This window comes from Poecilia reticulata, chromosome 22 (genome assembly GCF_904066995.2).
Source record: "Poecilia reticulata chromosome 22, P_reticulata-male-v2, whole genome shotgun sequence".
Taxonomy (NCBI): domain Eukaryota; kingdom Metazoa; phylum Chordata; class Actinopteri; order Cyprinodontiformes; family Poeciliidae; genus Poecilia; species Poecilia reticulata.
This window is the reverse complement of record NC_088851.1, coordinates 17259541-17275504: the sequence shown is the minus strand read 5'-3', so window position 1 is coordinate 17275504 and position 15964 is coordinate 17259541. Positions and strand designations below refer to the sequence as shown.

Here is a 15964-nt window from a genome sequence, read left to right as displayed (position 1 = left end):
CACACACCTTTCGACTGAAGGTGAATAACTGTGAATAGTGTAACTTTCTGATATCCATATATATGTATTTATTGTTTTACTTTTTAAAGACTGCCAAGCCGTAGGAATTACAGCTAATTTCTACAGTTAAGAGGTAATCTTTATGGTATCAGCTCTGTTTCTCTGCAAATGCAGGTCACAGCCTTAGAATGCTGTTACTGAACCAGATATTCTTGTAACTAAATGTTAGTTTCACATGCCTTACAGTAGAGATAACACGTGAAGGTCAAATACATCATTTTTGTCCACAATTTGCCAGTTTAAGAAACACACAATAGTATTTAAAATGTGAGGAATGAGAGGTACAAAATGTTAAACAGTTAAAATGTAGAAGGCATGTTTGTTAATATATAATTTCGTTAACAGCTACACCTAAAACTTTTCAACCTCTTCATGACCTTTTGCTGACATGACCTGCTGAAAATTATGAAATCAACTTCTCATGGAAAAAGGATTCCAGTTCATTTGATGCTTACATTCTGCAACCACTTTTCCCCAATTAATCTGAAGAGTTTCAATAGAGTTTGCGTCTGAGGTACCTACCTCCCAAGGTCATTGGGCGAGAGGTGAAGGTAAAGTGTAGACAGACGACAATGCATGCATAGACTCAGCCCCAAGGACAACTTAAAGAGAAACATAACCTAAGAGACATGTTTTTGGACTGCTGAAGGAAGCTAGAGAGAGCCCGGATTTAAACCCAGACCACTGCACAGTCGGTCTTTGAGAAATCAGGATAATTGTTCAGTTTAAACATCCGCCCAACATTCAGTTTCCTTTCTTGGGAATTCCTGTAACGTCATGTCTATCTCCACTAACTGTGGACTTCCAGTACCGAAGGAAATGATGTAGCCCCGGAGCATTACTGAGCGTGCCCTCCCCCATTATCTTACTGTAGGCTGTGTTTTGTTTCAATCTTTCTCATCCTCTGTGCTTACTGCCGCCCAAAACATAATGCTGATTCCTTTACAATCAGTTCAGCATTTTGAAGTAACCTAGGGAATACCATATGTATGTTTCTTACAAAGTCAGGTACAAATCGGTAAAAGGGCAAAATGACCTCTGCCCACTTTAAATAATACGCAGTAAGTTGATATAAGTAAAAACTTTATTTACATTGCCCTAAGTTCTTCGCAAGAGCCAACAACGCGTTACAAAACAAAATAGATATTCAAGAAAAGATTTTTCACTGGGCCATTTGGAATGGTATATTTTTTATTTCCATATTTTCCGAGAAGGGACTTTGCATGGCTTGTGAGCATTCAATACTTTGCATGTAGTCTTGCTGCAGTGCATGCAGCCCACCTGACACATCTGATGGTGCTTAAGATGCCACTGCTCACAGAATGTTTTACAGTCCATTTTCCCAATACCTACTTAATTGCAAAGCTAATGTAATCTGTGACAAATTACTGCTGTTCTCATGAATTACCATTATCATGCTAAACATGAAATGAAATATAAGACAACTATTTTTTTAAATATGTAAAGTTTTAATTGACAAAACATATGAAATGGCTCATATTACCAACAGAAGCTTTAAATGATATTAAGAGTTCATAATCAAATACATTTTTGGAATAATTGAGGTCAGCTAATCAACAACAATCATGCAGCCCTTTGGTAAAATTAATTGCTCACCCATGGTACAATAAAACTGCATAGATACTCGCCAGGTGTTAGCAATCGTTATTTAACTAATTGGCTGAATCAGTCACATTATTTCTTGATAATACTATTTTTGGATATTTTGATTTTGACCAACAGAAAAGGAGTTTCGCTGTTTCAGTAAAACCAGTGTGTTTTTTCTGCCCATCTTTCTAACTTCCCATATACTCAACATATGCTATGTTTCATGATGACGTCATGAAACATTTGTTTAATATTTGGACACTGAGACTGATGACTGGGGTCCCAATCATGATAAACTGGATTAGCACAAAATGAAGAATTTTAGATTTTATTCCCAAATTAAGAGCCATTGAAATTCTTAAGTTCTTCATGAGTATTTTAAGAATACATCTAAACAAGTTCTTTATGTAAATATATATATGTGCAATTTTCAAGTTCACACAAATTGTTTTCTTACCTTTAATTTTCTCATTTTTAACTTTATAGCGTTAGATAAAATTATCTTTGATTCTCAGTGTGAAAACTACTCAGCCTTTTTACCATTCAGAGTCACACTTACTGCATTTACAAAAGAAATTAAACCTGGATCTTGAATTAAAAATTCAGCTCTGAACTTTTAACCTGTATTTGCAGTAAGTTTGTAAAACGGTTGTGGTTTTTCATCTATCATGCTCAAGTTTTTTTTTTTCTCGAAATGCTGACCTAAAACGAAACTAAGAAAACGTGTTTAGTTAGGTGTAAGCAGCTGGCCGCAGGATTTTAGATGTTAGATAAACATCTTAATCCTACTGACATTTTTGCAGAGAAGCAAAAATCCACAAGAATAATCTATTATGTTTATGCAAATCAAGGAATGTTGCTTCTTGTGTCACTTTTTTTCCATGCGTTTGAGAACTTAGCATTGGAACATGCAAAATTACATTTATGGAACACAATTTTTTTCTGCATTTTTGCAATAGAATTTTGTCCCCCATTCCCAGTATAAAGTACTATTAATTTCTTTTAACTTTTTAGTAAAAATGTTTCACAGCAATTTATAATCTGAACGTTATCATCCTTTAATATTACATTGAAACTACAATATGCAGTGCTGTAGTCTTTGCCTCTTATGGGTTTCTACTGGTCCTCGGCTTCTCCACTTGGGGCAGAGCTTCATCCTCAACACGAAGAAGTTGAGGATGGGCTTTCCACCCTTTTTTGATTTTTTTTTTTTGTGTCACATAGACAATCAAATTAGATTTTTAGACAATGTGAGCAAATCCAAAAGACAAGAAAGTGTTTAAAAGATGACTTTACTTATTGATGGGGTAAAAGACAGCCTTCCAGGGCTCCATTTTATTTAATGTACTTTTTTAAAAAGGTTTTATTGGCTCTAGTGGCCTTTATTTGATAGTTAATTGATAATGAGAGATGGGGAAAGACATGCAGCAAAGGTTGCCACGCTGGGAATTGAACCTGTGACAGCTGCGTCAAGGACTAAGGCTTCCATACATGGGCCATGCTCAACCCCTGCGCCACCACAGCACACCCAATTTAATGTACTTTTAAAGGACAAGTTTGCGTAATGCTATTTCTGAGGCGTGAAAAGTGGAACTAAAAATGAGTTCTGAGACTATTTTCCTTCAACTTAAAACTCAACCTTCACAACTTACCTGCCAATGTTCAATATTTCTCACAATGAAGTTGCAGGCTAGGAAATCCATGGTAGGTCAGTGGTAGGTCAGTTTAAATCTATCTTCTTTGGTGGACTATTGCATTTTCTCCATGTTTTATGATCATCCCTTTGTGAAACAGTCACTGCCATTAACATTAAGCTCCCATTAAGTGGATCATAAAAGATAATGTTACTGCTGCCATAGCTGTAAAGCAGAGGTAAAGTAAGAACATCCCAGGCAGGTTCGGTTGCAAAAGCTCAAGCAAACCTTTGGAAATAGTTTTGCAGTTTGCATTTGTTTTGGAGAGTGAGGCCTGATCACAGTTAGACCTTTATGTTAACCATCTGAGTTTTTGCCCCAGAACCTGAACTTGCTCTGTGACATAAGCCATTTTAACCCTCTGTGGTGCTTGATGACTGGTTAGTACAACCTAGAGCAACCTGCTTCAATATTTCCTTTCAAACCCCCTCCCCCCATGAGCTGTGCAGCTTCAGAAAAAAATCCTTCATGTGCGGCTAAATCCATGTTAAATGGGCTTAATGCTTTCTTGTTCAGTCCAACTTTAATAAATAATGGCCAAATTAGTCTCTATATGGAAATGTGGGGTGGGGAATTGTTTGTTTTTGTGGGTTTGTTTTTATTGATCTATACAGCTCTTAGAGCTGCTTTATAGGGTGAAGGGTGCTTTATAAATAAAATTACTTACTTGATTGATTGATTGAAAAGTAGATTTGATAAGGGGGCATATTGTAAAATTCTTTGTTTTCTCATACATGTTAATAAAATAACTAAAGTCTTGGGTAAGTCAGGAATGTGCCAAAAATATTAACAGTAATGTTATTTTAGTTAGTGTGGTTTTATTATACCTTAGCATATATTTAATTCTTTAGCATATTTTGTTTACTGTCAATGTGCCAAAAAAGCGATAGAAAGAAATAAGATATTAATATGTAATAAGACATCCCATAAACTTAAAATAGTTTAAGTACAAATTTAATAACAGAATGGGAAAAAATTTGTGTAATACACCTCTGTAGGGTGAATCCTCAGCAATGTGTTCATAACTTTAGTGATGTCGCCATCTTTTGGTCATAGAAATAAATGCCATAAATTTTGTCATGAAACTTAAAACACAATACAATATTTTTTTGTGTGTGTGTGAATATTTAATAGTTTCATTATTTATTCATTCATCAACTGCTACTGCTAGTCCCTTGCAAAGATATTAATGCATCTTGAAATCTTTCACATGTTGTCATGTATTTTAGGATTTTTCAAAAACGGTCTAAAATTGTGACATGCATTTATATTCTATTATATTGAATTACCAATGCTTCCTACCACTTTTGCACATAGAGACAACAAATATTGTTTCCTTGGTCTTCATGGTGCTGCTTGTTCTCCAATATTTAGCCAGTAATATTTTAGAACTGTTTCCTTTTTTTTTTTATTATCATAAAACATTTATCTCTGACACAGTTACATTTACGCTGTATATATATATTTTTTATAGAAATAAACATATTATTTTACCCTTATTTAGTCTAAAATGAGGAGATTCCTCTATATTTAGGTGGCGGAACGCGGTAGTTTTTTGATCATTTACACCTTTCAAACACCAGGTGGCAGCATAAGTCAGTCAAAATTTGCAGCAACGAGGCAGCAGTTGAAATCAATCAAAGCAAACATTTATTCATCATAGCGGATATTTCCTTTAACTCACACAATTATGATTTTAAAAACTTTGTTTGTGAAGCACATTTCACAGGGTAAGAATAAACTTCAAATTGTCCTCATTGTAATCACAGGCAGGATTTTGTCTTTTATCGGCGGTTATTTATAAAGTGTTACTTTGGTCTGTTCACAGACTTTGACTACAATCTTACCACCTTTTACTGCTGCAGTTCTTTACTGAGGAAATGACAGCCCATAGTAAATGCCTGATGTAATGCACAATGTTGTCTGATGGAGATCTGCGGTATGTGAAAGCTGCAAGCAGGTAAAACTGGAACCCAGTTGAACTCTGTTTCGCAACATGCTGCGGATGGAAGAGCACCAGAATGTGTTTTTTTTTTTTTTTTACATCCCAGGGGTGCAATAACATTTGTGTGACTTATTTTGTTGTCTTTCCTGCATGTCTTTTCTTTTCTTTTTGAATGACTGGTCCCATTTTGGAACCAGCTACAAATCGTATTTTCTCAGCTGGGAGGAAAGGGTCACAGGTCAGGGCCAAGGGATGTCACGGAGGTCGTGGGGAAAGCGGGTACTCCCTCTTGTATTGCACATGTGGGCAATGTTTTAAAGGATCTCTGAAAAACCCTCCAAATTCCTGGACTGCGGTGGGCTTAATGTTCTCCAGGAGGCTGACTGGGAGTTATAGACCACACTGTTACTCAGCCGAGTGGATCCCAAACTCTTCACCCTTTTTTTTCTTTAGCATCCCCACACATATGCAGCTTTAACTAGAAGGAACAATAGAGGCTACTTGAAGTTAAGCTGTGAAACGATTTGAGGGGGATGCTTTTGTTGGTGTTAAACAGGGCTTCCCCTACTGAGGAGAATATCACAAACTTTAAAGGGACAGAAAAGAAAAAGGAGTTGAGAGAAGCAGATTATGGTCTTGAATATTTCTGTTTAGGGTAAATGGAGTATCCCAAGCATAGAAAACTAAGTGTTAGTGCAATTGTGGAAATTTGAAGGGATATAAGCACTGAGATCTCTAATCTGTGAGAGGAAAAACTCAAGAGTAATCTAGAAACACTTTCAAATGAATAAAAACTACTTATTTATGCTTCAAAGCAAACTTTTATGGACTTTAGACTGCCATGATGTGGATTTTTCCAGTGTGAGACCGTACATCTGATTACCGTATTTTCCGCACTATAAAGCACACCTAAAAATCTTCAATTTCCTCAAAAGCCGACAGTGCGCCTTATAATCCGGTGCTCCTTATATATGGACCAATATTGAGCCACAACAGGTCTAGCAACTACGGTAAGCAGCCGGCAACTTCATTTTCGCCCATAGAAGAAGCGTGTGGTGCATGCTGGGATAGTTGTCGGAACGCTGGTTTGTAATCTATTAATAAAGTTTGACTGACCTATCTACCTACCTACCGTCTAGAATCAGGTCATCTGCAGGTCATTTAGCACCATGTTCTCCACGAACATGCTATGCGCGAACGGAGAAGGGTGACCATCGTCCAGCCACGCTCCAGCCCAGTCGTTGAAGGCTCTCCTCGCCGACAGGAGTCGGACTGTTTTGTTGACATTCACTTTAGTGCAGCTCCATCTAGTGGATGCATAACGTAACTCCAGCCTCTTCTGCAGTGTCTATTCTATGCGCCTTATAATCCGGTGCGCCTTATAGTGCGGAAAATATGGTAGTCTAATTTCTAATTCTGAAATTAGACTAAATTAGGGTAAAATAATATGCTTATTTATATTTAAAAAATATGCAGCATAAATGTAACTGTGTCAGAGGTAAATGTTTTATGATAAAAAAAAAGGAAACAGTTCTAAAATATTACTGGCTAAATAAATATTGGTGAACAAGCAGCACTATTAAAGACCAAGGAACAGTATTTGTAGTCTCTATGTGCAAAAGTGGTAGGAAGCATTGGTAATTCAATCTCAGAAGATTTTTACCAAAATAACATTGCAGATTTATTGCAACAAATGCAAGAACTTAAAATAGTCTTGAACTGTTTGTCCTACTAAAAGCACATTTAAAAATCATTCCTTAACCGTCTTTAAATGAACTGTAAAGGAAAATTAGCCAAAATATCGTTTGAGAGAAGAATTTGGGTTTGTTGCCATGTTAACTACTGCACCAAAGTTAGAGAAAAATAGCAAACTTGTAAAATGACAGACAGAACAAATATGTTCATCAATGCATATCTTACAGACATGTGAAAATAAGAGTACATGTTGTAGTGTAGATGCAAAGAAAATGCATAATTAAAGCAAAACTTTAATTTTAGATTCAGCAGAAGAGAAATGTTACATTTAACTTCGGATTCTGAAAACACATCTATATGCAATTCTACCACAAAGACAAGTTTCATTTCAGCTTCTGAAGTGATGCGTCCAAGATTTTAATTAGAATTCAGCAAAGTTTAAAAAAAGAAAAATAAACAATCCAAAGTTTAAGTTTGGATTCAGAAAAACAAAAATGTCTGATTTGATCCAAAACTAGATATCTAACCTGTTAAACCCGTTTTTAGTGGACGCTATCCACTACTCTGAAAATCAGGACTTTTAGTCTCAAAGCAATGCGTCTTTGGTGCGATCACATTAACTCACAAACAAATGCTGAAATTTTGCTTGAGATGAAGATATTAATATACAACTGTTTCAGGTCAGAGGACAAGAAAACCGGTCAAACTGTGAAATTGAAAACAAAACATTTTGCTTGTCTGCTGCAGGACGTAGTTAGTCCTAACTGGCCACCCGTGTTGTCAAGAAAGAAATGATATCTTGCATATTTGAATTTTCTTATTTTGTTATCGTCCATTAATTTATAATTTACAACCAAATGTACACTGACAGTATAAGAGAGCTTGGATTTCTGCTGGAATTTGATTAAAAACAGATGACAAGAGAAGAAAAAGCCCTCTGGTCAGCTATGTCACCAGATGTATCTGTCTGGATGCTTGTTTTTGGGAGGGCAGTTTGTATCTGCAGTCAAATAAGGTGTAAAAACAAAACAGGAAAAGCTCGCTGAGCATATGACAATGACATGTTCCTCTGTAAACATCAAGGACATATTTAAAGTAAGTTCGGCTTGTAGCTTTAAAAAGCATCTAAGCTATGTGCTAGACATTAAGACACTCAATGACAACAGATGCACTTCACGAATCAGTGCGCACAGTGTGTGCACAATTAATTAAGTTGAAAGAAACCCACGCTAAGGCAAAGGCAAAGTGGATCAATATATTAGCAGGAGGCAAAAGACTCGGGGTGGTGGATGATCCTGACCTGCTGCTCTGCGATCACCTGACGTTGGTAAACTCTAACCTCCTGCTTGCCCGTCAGCACAGAGCGCTTAATTACACCAGACATTAAATGGACAAATCAGCTCCCTGTTTAATCACCGCTTGATTCAACACCATTAATCCAACGCTTCAGGTCACTGACAAGAGCATCTGTTTTTCAGGCGTGGTCCTCCTCTTTTATTTATTTTTTTTACTTCTGCCCTGTAAAAAGAGATTTTAAGAGCAAATAAAGTTATGTTTGTTTTAGGACATGAACTTGTTTGCAGCTGTTGAAGCTTGCTCCTTAAAGAAGATTACTCTCTTTACAGGCACTTACTGAGGTCTTCAGCTGCCGAGTCCCGACACGGCCCTCATTGTGCTCCTTTGTGTCGAAATGCAGACCATTTAAAGTTGTGCACTCCACCCAACAATGTGAGAATGGCTTCACAGTTTGAAATATAAAGCATCTATTAGCGAGCCTAGATGTCTTGTCTCTATCTGGGTGTGAAACCAGTTTTAATTTGATTCAGTAGCACAATTTACAAACCGCATCTCCAAATTCACACGTTTTCACACCGATGGAGCTTAAAAAAAAAACAAAAAACTGCTAGTTAGTTTAAAACTGGTCTGATCTGACTGACATTAATGAAAAGAAGCCCTTACGTAACCAAAGTTGCAGATTAATTCTTAATTCTGCTAATTTTAACGAGATTATGGGAAAGTAGGTTAATCTTTCAAGTAATCTTTGGTGTCGAGGTCGATGCATGTCGCTTTTACGTCTGAGAATTGCAGTCAGAACAATGAAGACATCAAACTAGCCTGGATGTGACCCCTGACTTAAATGCTGACCCCAGTCATCTTGCATGTATTGTGATATGTTAGTAAGTAATCTTTCATTTCTGTGCTGTGTGGGTTTTTTGAGATAATTAGGGTGGGGTAGCATGTATCAAAACCTCACTCAAGTAGCCTTAGCTTTGGAGAGTCAAATATATAGAGATGTAAAAAATAAAAATAACTAGAAAAATCATTTCTAGTGACATTTGTAGCATTGCTCTTAATTTTGGTTCAAACTGTTTAAAAGTTTTAAGCTTTCCTGTATACACATCAGAAAACATGTAGGGATAAGTCTAATTGCCAAGCCTGGTAAAGTGGTAAAGTGACCTTTCTGTCTACATTTTCTGCCCACTTGCTTTTCTTAGCTCTTATTTCCTTCCCCTGTTCATAGACATGCAACACTGAGGTCAACCTGAACAGGATGTAGCAAACTGCTAGCCCTAATGACTTCACTGACTGCAAAAGTTATCAAAATGTACAATACAGTTAAATAAAAAAGAGTTACTTTGTGTAAAGCCAAGAGCTGTGAAGTTATATGTTTCAGTAATGTTTTTTTTTTATTGTACAAAATGATGCTTAAATAACTATGTATCATTCCTGCTCATCTGAAGTCAGACTAGGGTGATACTAAGTAACTTTGGCCAAAAATAACCTGAAATCAGTTATCTATATTTATAAGAATAGTTGGTTTATCTTTTGTAAGATATGCATGGAGGTTCAACAACAGAAAGAAACTAATAATACAAGACATGAGGTTTGACTAACAGTGTGCACACAGTTTTTTTTTCTTTTTTTAATGGGTGACATGAACCCCATTGAACAACATACGAAGTAAGATGGCAGTTTCCAAAGTTGGGGAATTTGGAGATCCTCCTGAAAAATCAAAATAAATAACAATGATATAAAAGTGAAAGAAGATTTTTGCAATAAATGTTGCAAATAGGTAAAACAAACAAAATGCCAACAACCTTGTCAGGTTTCAAGAGCAGCTCCAGGAAACCTTGATGAAACACAGCGGGCCAAAAACCAGCGGAGAGCTGTACCTGATCCACTGAAGCACTGACGCCAGCCACGGTTCACACCTTGTGAATTCCCCACAAACTCTGTAATGGGCTTAACTTCGCAATCCTCTCAATGATGCTATTGCATAAGGACACTTTTTCCCGCCACCTAATTTTCCAATCAAAAGCTTGGCAGCAGCACTCTATGGAACCAGACTGTTTAGCCAAGACCTTTTGTGACTTATCCTCGCTGTAAAGGACTGTCTGGTAGACTACTGTCTTCCCTAAGCTCATATAAGCTATGACTCAACTTTTATGGATTAAAGATTTTTTTTTGGTTTGTTTTTGTTGCTGCTAGTCTCCTGTAGTATTTGAATTATTTGATAAATTAAGTTGTAGGTTTTTACAACTGTAAGCCATAATTAAAAAGAAAAAAAAAATCCTGGATGTTATCAGACTGTGTGCAATGAACCTCTAATTTTTCAACTGAACAATTTTTTTTTATTATTATTACGTTTCTGAATCATATTCCACTTTACTGAACTGCAAACGTTAGGTCTAACACCTTTTTAGAAACACGCGTTTTTGCCACGAGAATAAATATACCTTACATTTAATTTACAATTGTACCCTGACATTGTTGTTATCATCCTTAATAGGAGTGAAACAATTATAGTAAATCTGTTATTGTGGCCATGACTGGTGCTGCATACTGGGGCGGGGTTCTGCGCGCCTCCCCCACGTCTCTGATGCAAATAAAGGGGCTTTACCCGGATCTACCGCAGCAGACATTGCGGCTCCTCCCTGCGCTTTTATCGCCATATAACAGGATATCTCACTGGCGCGAAAAACGCACAGTGGGGCTCTCTATTGTGAGGCGGGCGGGTCCTTGCGTGTGTTGTCTGAGCCCCGGTGGTGTTTTCCTCTGCTTTTAATTTCAAGTCGTATTTCTTCAACAGTAAACTGAAACAGATTTCCAGACAGCGTCCCTTTTCGCCGCCGCTTTACAATCGATGGTGTCAGCTTCTTGTGACTTCATCCGCTGAAACGGGCGGATTTTAATGTGCTGAGTTGCGCTTTTGGAACCTGCAGAGATCCGGTGAGTACTTTTGATTCTTACACGCTGAGTTTCTGGTGAGGAAATGGAGCTCCTTTGATGTGTTTTAACCCGGTCTCTGCTCACTTTTTCTTTTTTTTTCTTTTTTTCTTCCCTCTAGTGCTTTAGTACCAAACAAAGCTCTAACTGCATTTCAGGAAATGCTTTACTTTGGCTTTGAGATTTCTCAACGCCATTCTTTGTTCACTAAATTAACGGTGATTTGAATTGAAACGTAAGATAACGTGATATATAATGTGTGTGTGTGTGTGTGTGTGCGCGTGTGTGTGTGTTATTATATGCAGTAAGCTTATTCAATAAAAGCCTGTATCCATCACTGCAAAGAGCGCATCCGCAAGATGGGATTAATAATTAATGTGGTCCCATTTGTTGGAAGTCAGCTGTTCCCGGAATGATGTCCCATTAGATGGATATTTGATCAGTCGGACGGGAGAAACTTTTAGATGTAACGTGATTAATGATATTTTTTCTCTGGACTTCACAGGATCTCCCTCATTTCTGGGATTAACGTGGATTTATTTTTATTTTTATTTTATCAGCCTAAACATGGAGTTTGATTGTTTCCAGTCTTATTTTTTCCACGATTTCGACACCGAGGAGGATTTTTATAAGTCCACTGCACCCAGTGAGGATATCTGGAAAAAGTTCGAGCTGCTGCCCACCCCTCCCATGTCCCCCCACAGGACTCTGTGTGACGCTGCCCTGCACCTCTCTCCGGGGGACAAGCTAAACTGGCTGACCAAGGTGCTGGGTCCGGATGAGGTGTGTGAGGGCGCGTTCACGCCCGACCCCACGGAGCTTTTTGATAACCTCAGCGCGCACATCATCCAGGACTGCATGTGGAGTAGTTCCGAGAAGGTGTCGGCGGCTGCGGCGCAGACCCCGGCTCCCCAACAGATCTCAGTCCGGGCCATCAAGACGCAGTGCGCCTCAACGGGTGGTCTCATCTCCGCGGCTATAGAGTGCGTGGACCCCGCCGCCGTTCTCACCTTCCCCGCCAGCAGCTGCAGGAAGCCGGCGTCGTCTGGTTCAGAGTCTCGCTCTGATTCCTCCGGTAAGGACGGCCCCACCCTGCCCTGCCTCTGGGCTATATTGTGCCCACCAACAATGGGTTATTTGGAAAAAGCAAGGCGGCACCGAGGCGAAGTGGTAGTCCAGATCAACCTCAAATAAGACTTGTTTTTTGACTCTCTCTTTCTCTTTCTTTGACAAAAAGCGCCTTCTGCTTGTGCTGAACGGGTCATGCTTCCTTTTAAAAACCGCGCCCCTATCACTTTAAGGCAAACAGACCTCGGTTCTTTATCTTTGGTTGCAGTTGGAGGGGCGGATTTACTCTGTCTTCATGATTTATTGCCATTGCGCACAGGGGCGTCTCCAGGAAGTTTTGTGAGGGGTGACCAAATGGGGGCTACTAATGTCACTGGATGGCACACACTACAATCAAAAGCCAAGTTGTGTTGCTGCCATAAACCATGATAATAAAAGAAGAGAAAAAAACCCCTAGATTCTACCTCCATAAATTTATAGTTTCGAGTAGCTTTTTATCAAAATTGATGCTTGCATGTTCTTTCATCCATGTCAATCTCAGTTTACCATATCTATTTTTTCTATCCTAAATATTTAATCTTGATGTTACGAGTGTCGGGCCAGAAAAATATGATACCTTTTCAAAATAACAGTGTAAAAAATATATGATAAAAAAATCATAATACCTGGTCATTTCCCAGATTTGTATTCATTTTGTACCAATTATCTATTTTGTTTTAGAAATAACATTAGCAAGTAAAACTAGATTAAACAAGGCACATTTGTTGCAACAGGAATTAATTTTACTAAAGGGCATTCTGAGTTATTATCTGAAACTGCTACTTTCACTTAGCTTGGTTTTGATTCCCATTTAGCCTTCTGACTCGTGTCACATAAGCATGAACCCAGATCCACTCAAAAATAATCTTAAGCTCCTGCTGACAGACGTTATTTACTGGATTCATGCAGCCACATTTTCTTGCCTCAGCTCTAAATACGTCAGATGTATCAGTGAGTCTCTTCATTTTTGTTTTCTGGTATAGGTCAGAAACCGCTACATCATCAGCTATGAGCCTGGCATAGTTACTACAGAATCACTTTTGATTGGTTGAAGAAATACTTTTGAAATGCTGCCAAGAGAGCAGTTGGGTCATAAATCTCTAGGAATGCCTCACCACCCCTCCTACCCCATCTTGGTCCCACCCCTGCACTTCCGCTTCCTGAACACCTTACAGAGTGAAGTTAAACATTTACCAGCTTAATTAATGCCGTCTACCTTTGAATCTCCTCATTTAGATTATTGAATAGCCACTGATTGAAGCCTCGTTATTGCAAATGTTTCTTCCTTGTTGCTGCTTTAGTTACACTTTAATCCACTTTGTAGAAACCCGTTGTTTTAGGATGACTGTGCAATGCCCTCATATGAATCTTCCCACCGGGAATTCATGAGTTATTTTCTTCTGCGATGACAGATGACGAGGAAGAAATCGACGTGGTCACCGTGGAGAGCAAGCAGAACCGCGTGCGGCTGCTGAGTGGGAGGAAGCCGGTCACCATCAGGGTCCGCGCGGACCCCTGCCCCAAAAGCTTCCACGTGTCCATCCATCAGCAGCAGCACAACTACGCCGCCCGCTCGCCGGACAGCGACCCAGAAGAGGACGAGGAGGATGACGACGACTACGAAGAGGAGCCCCTGAGCAAGCGCGCCTGCACGACGTCCCACCAGTTGCCGCCCTCCCCCTCGGACACCCCGCTGAACTCGGATGCGGAGGACTCTGACCGCAGGCGAAACCACAACTTTCTGGAGCGGAAGAGGAGGAATGACCTCAGGTCCCGCTTCACCGCCCTGCGGGATCAGATCCCCAGCCTCGAGTCGGCCAAGGCCCCCAAGGTGGCTATCCTGACCCAGGCGACGGATTACCTGGAGGAGCTGCATCTCAGCGAGAGGCGGCACCTGCAGGAGAAGAAGCGCCTCCGATCCAGGCAGCAGCAGCTTCTCCGCAGATTATCTGAACTCAAACGCTCCTGAGACTTGATCACAACTGCCTCATTGACAGCAGATAACTTCTACCCACACGAAAAAAAATTACTTGTCACTTTCAAAGAAAGCTATTCTTTTATAAGCGCAACTTGCCTCATGTAAATAGCTGTGAAATACTTTTTAAATGAAATCATATGGCTGTGGGCTTCCTGTCAAATCCACTGCCACGCCCTGTGAACCTGCTATAGGGAGGATCAGTTTGCTATGATGTGCTGTTTGTTGTTTTTTTTGTTTTTTGTTTTTGCACAGTTTTGAACAATGGGTCATAATTGTTTAGTTTTTTTTTATTGCTAATGCAAAGCTATTTCCAGGTATGCTGTGATAAGAAATATTTTATATTTTACAAACATTCAAAGCAGTGAGGCAGTCAGGACGAGTAAATAAAAAAAAATCTTGGATTTCATGTTTTCATTTCATCGTTGCACATTGAAAATATGTGTGAATGCCTTTCTGTTTGCAAGCGTGAATGAATAATGACTTGATGTATAAATCCTTTTGTAAATAATAGCATATTTCTCCGGGTAAAGGAGACAAAGCCAGAGTTTGTCTTACAACTTTGCTCCTCTGTGCCACCAGACTTCTATTTTTTGTTAAGAAAGTAGGAAAAAATGATAAAGGAAAAAAGTAGCACCGCTGTACTTTATATTCACACGTCACTTTGTGATTTCAATGCTTTTCTGATTGTTGTTGTTTGTGTTTTTTATTTTTTAAAGCATGATAACCTCAAAGCATCATTAAATTTTTATACCATATTTACATACAAACATTTTTGTCTTATTGTTTTTGTTCCAAACAAGCAAACGCTATGATTTATTTTGGCCTCACCATGTGATTAGGTTTGCACACATTTCAGCCATTACTGGTTCCCACAGAAACGGCACTCAGCCTGAGCTGGCACCACTGTGAAAGCTCATTTCGAATATTTAATGCGTAAGTAGCGAATTATACTGATTTATCATCCTCCCCAAATAGCCTCCGCCACACTCTCTAGTTCATCTGAGGCAAAGCAAATGTATTTGCATAGTGCCCTTTATACACCAAGTAATTCAGAAAAAATTAATTTTAAAAAAAACTGAAAATTATTCCCTTTATTTAAGACACAAGAGCTTAAAATCCCACCCACTTTTCCATATGATCTATTATATGTTATCAACTATGTCAAACGGAGCAACAAGATGCTCTGCAATTCAGACCAAATTACAAAGATGTACTGTGTCATTTAAAAGTCTCACCAAAGCAGTCCCAAGGTTGTGCTTTGATCACAAACTTGTTTCTTTTTTTTATTACCAGAAAGGAGTAAATCTTTGACTCATTGACTGTTACGGACTTTAATCATGTGGTAAACATAAAGTTGTGTGTCATCAACAAATGAATTTCAACATATTGTAAAGCTACATAATCTGGTTTAAGGAGGTTATAAAGACACTAAATGAAAGTGGCCCAAGAATTAGACCCTGAGGAACTCCACATAATATAATCTTTGCTTTCTTTTATATTTACTATAAAGGTATAAAAATAAAATAAAACCACAATACCGGAACATCACCTGCGTTAAATACAGCCCCAAAATACAAACATGCCACCACAGACGTTTTTGATACAACCTTTTTTCTGTTTCTCTCTTTTTGAAGCATCACTATTATAATG

The 15964-nt window shown here is 38.6% G+C and overlaps 1 protein-coding gene across 1 annotated transcript; it reads left to right on the top strand.

Annotated features, from left to right (window-relative positions):
- The first annotated feature begins 10931 nt into the window (after window positions 1-10931).
- On the top strand, window positions 10932-14933 carry LOC103458578 (protein L-Myc-1b-like). The gene is made up of 3 exons (XM_008399493.3): window positions 10932-11232; window positions 11735-12304; window positions 13749-14933. Exons 2-3 carry the CDS (start codon window positions 11797-11799, stop codon window positions 14303-14305), a joined length of 1065 nt encoding a protein of 354 aa, XP_008397715.1. The 5' UTR covers window positions 10932-11232; window positions 11735-11796; the 3' UTR covers window positions 14306-14933.
- Window positions 14934-15964: the final 1031 nt, after the last annotated feature.

Excerpts from the sequence above, each read along its gene's own strand:
- LOC103458578 (XM_008399493.3), top strand. The coding sequence starts at position 11,797 with ATGGAGTTTGATTGTTTCCAGTCTTATTTTTTCCACGATTTCGACACC. Across the intron at positions 12,305-13,748 it reads GTCTCGCTCTGATTCCTCCG|ATGACGAGGAAGAAATCGAC; the intron begins GTAAGGACGGCC and ends CTGCGATGACAG.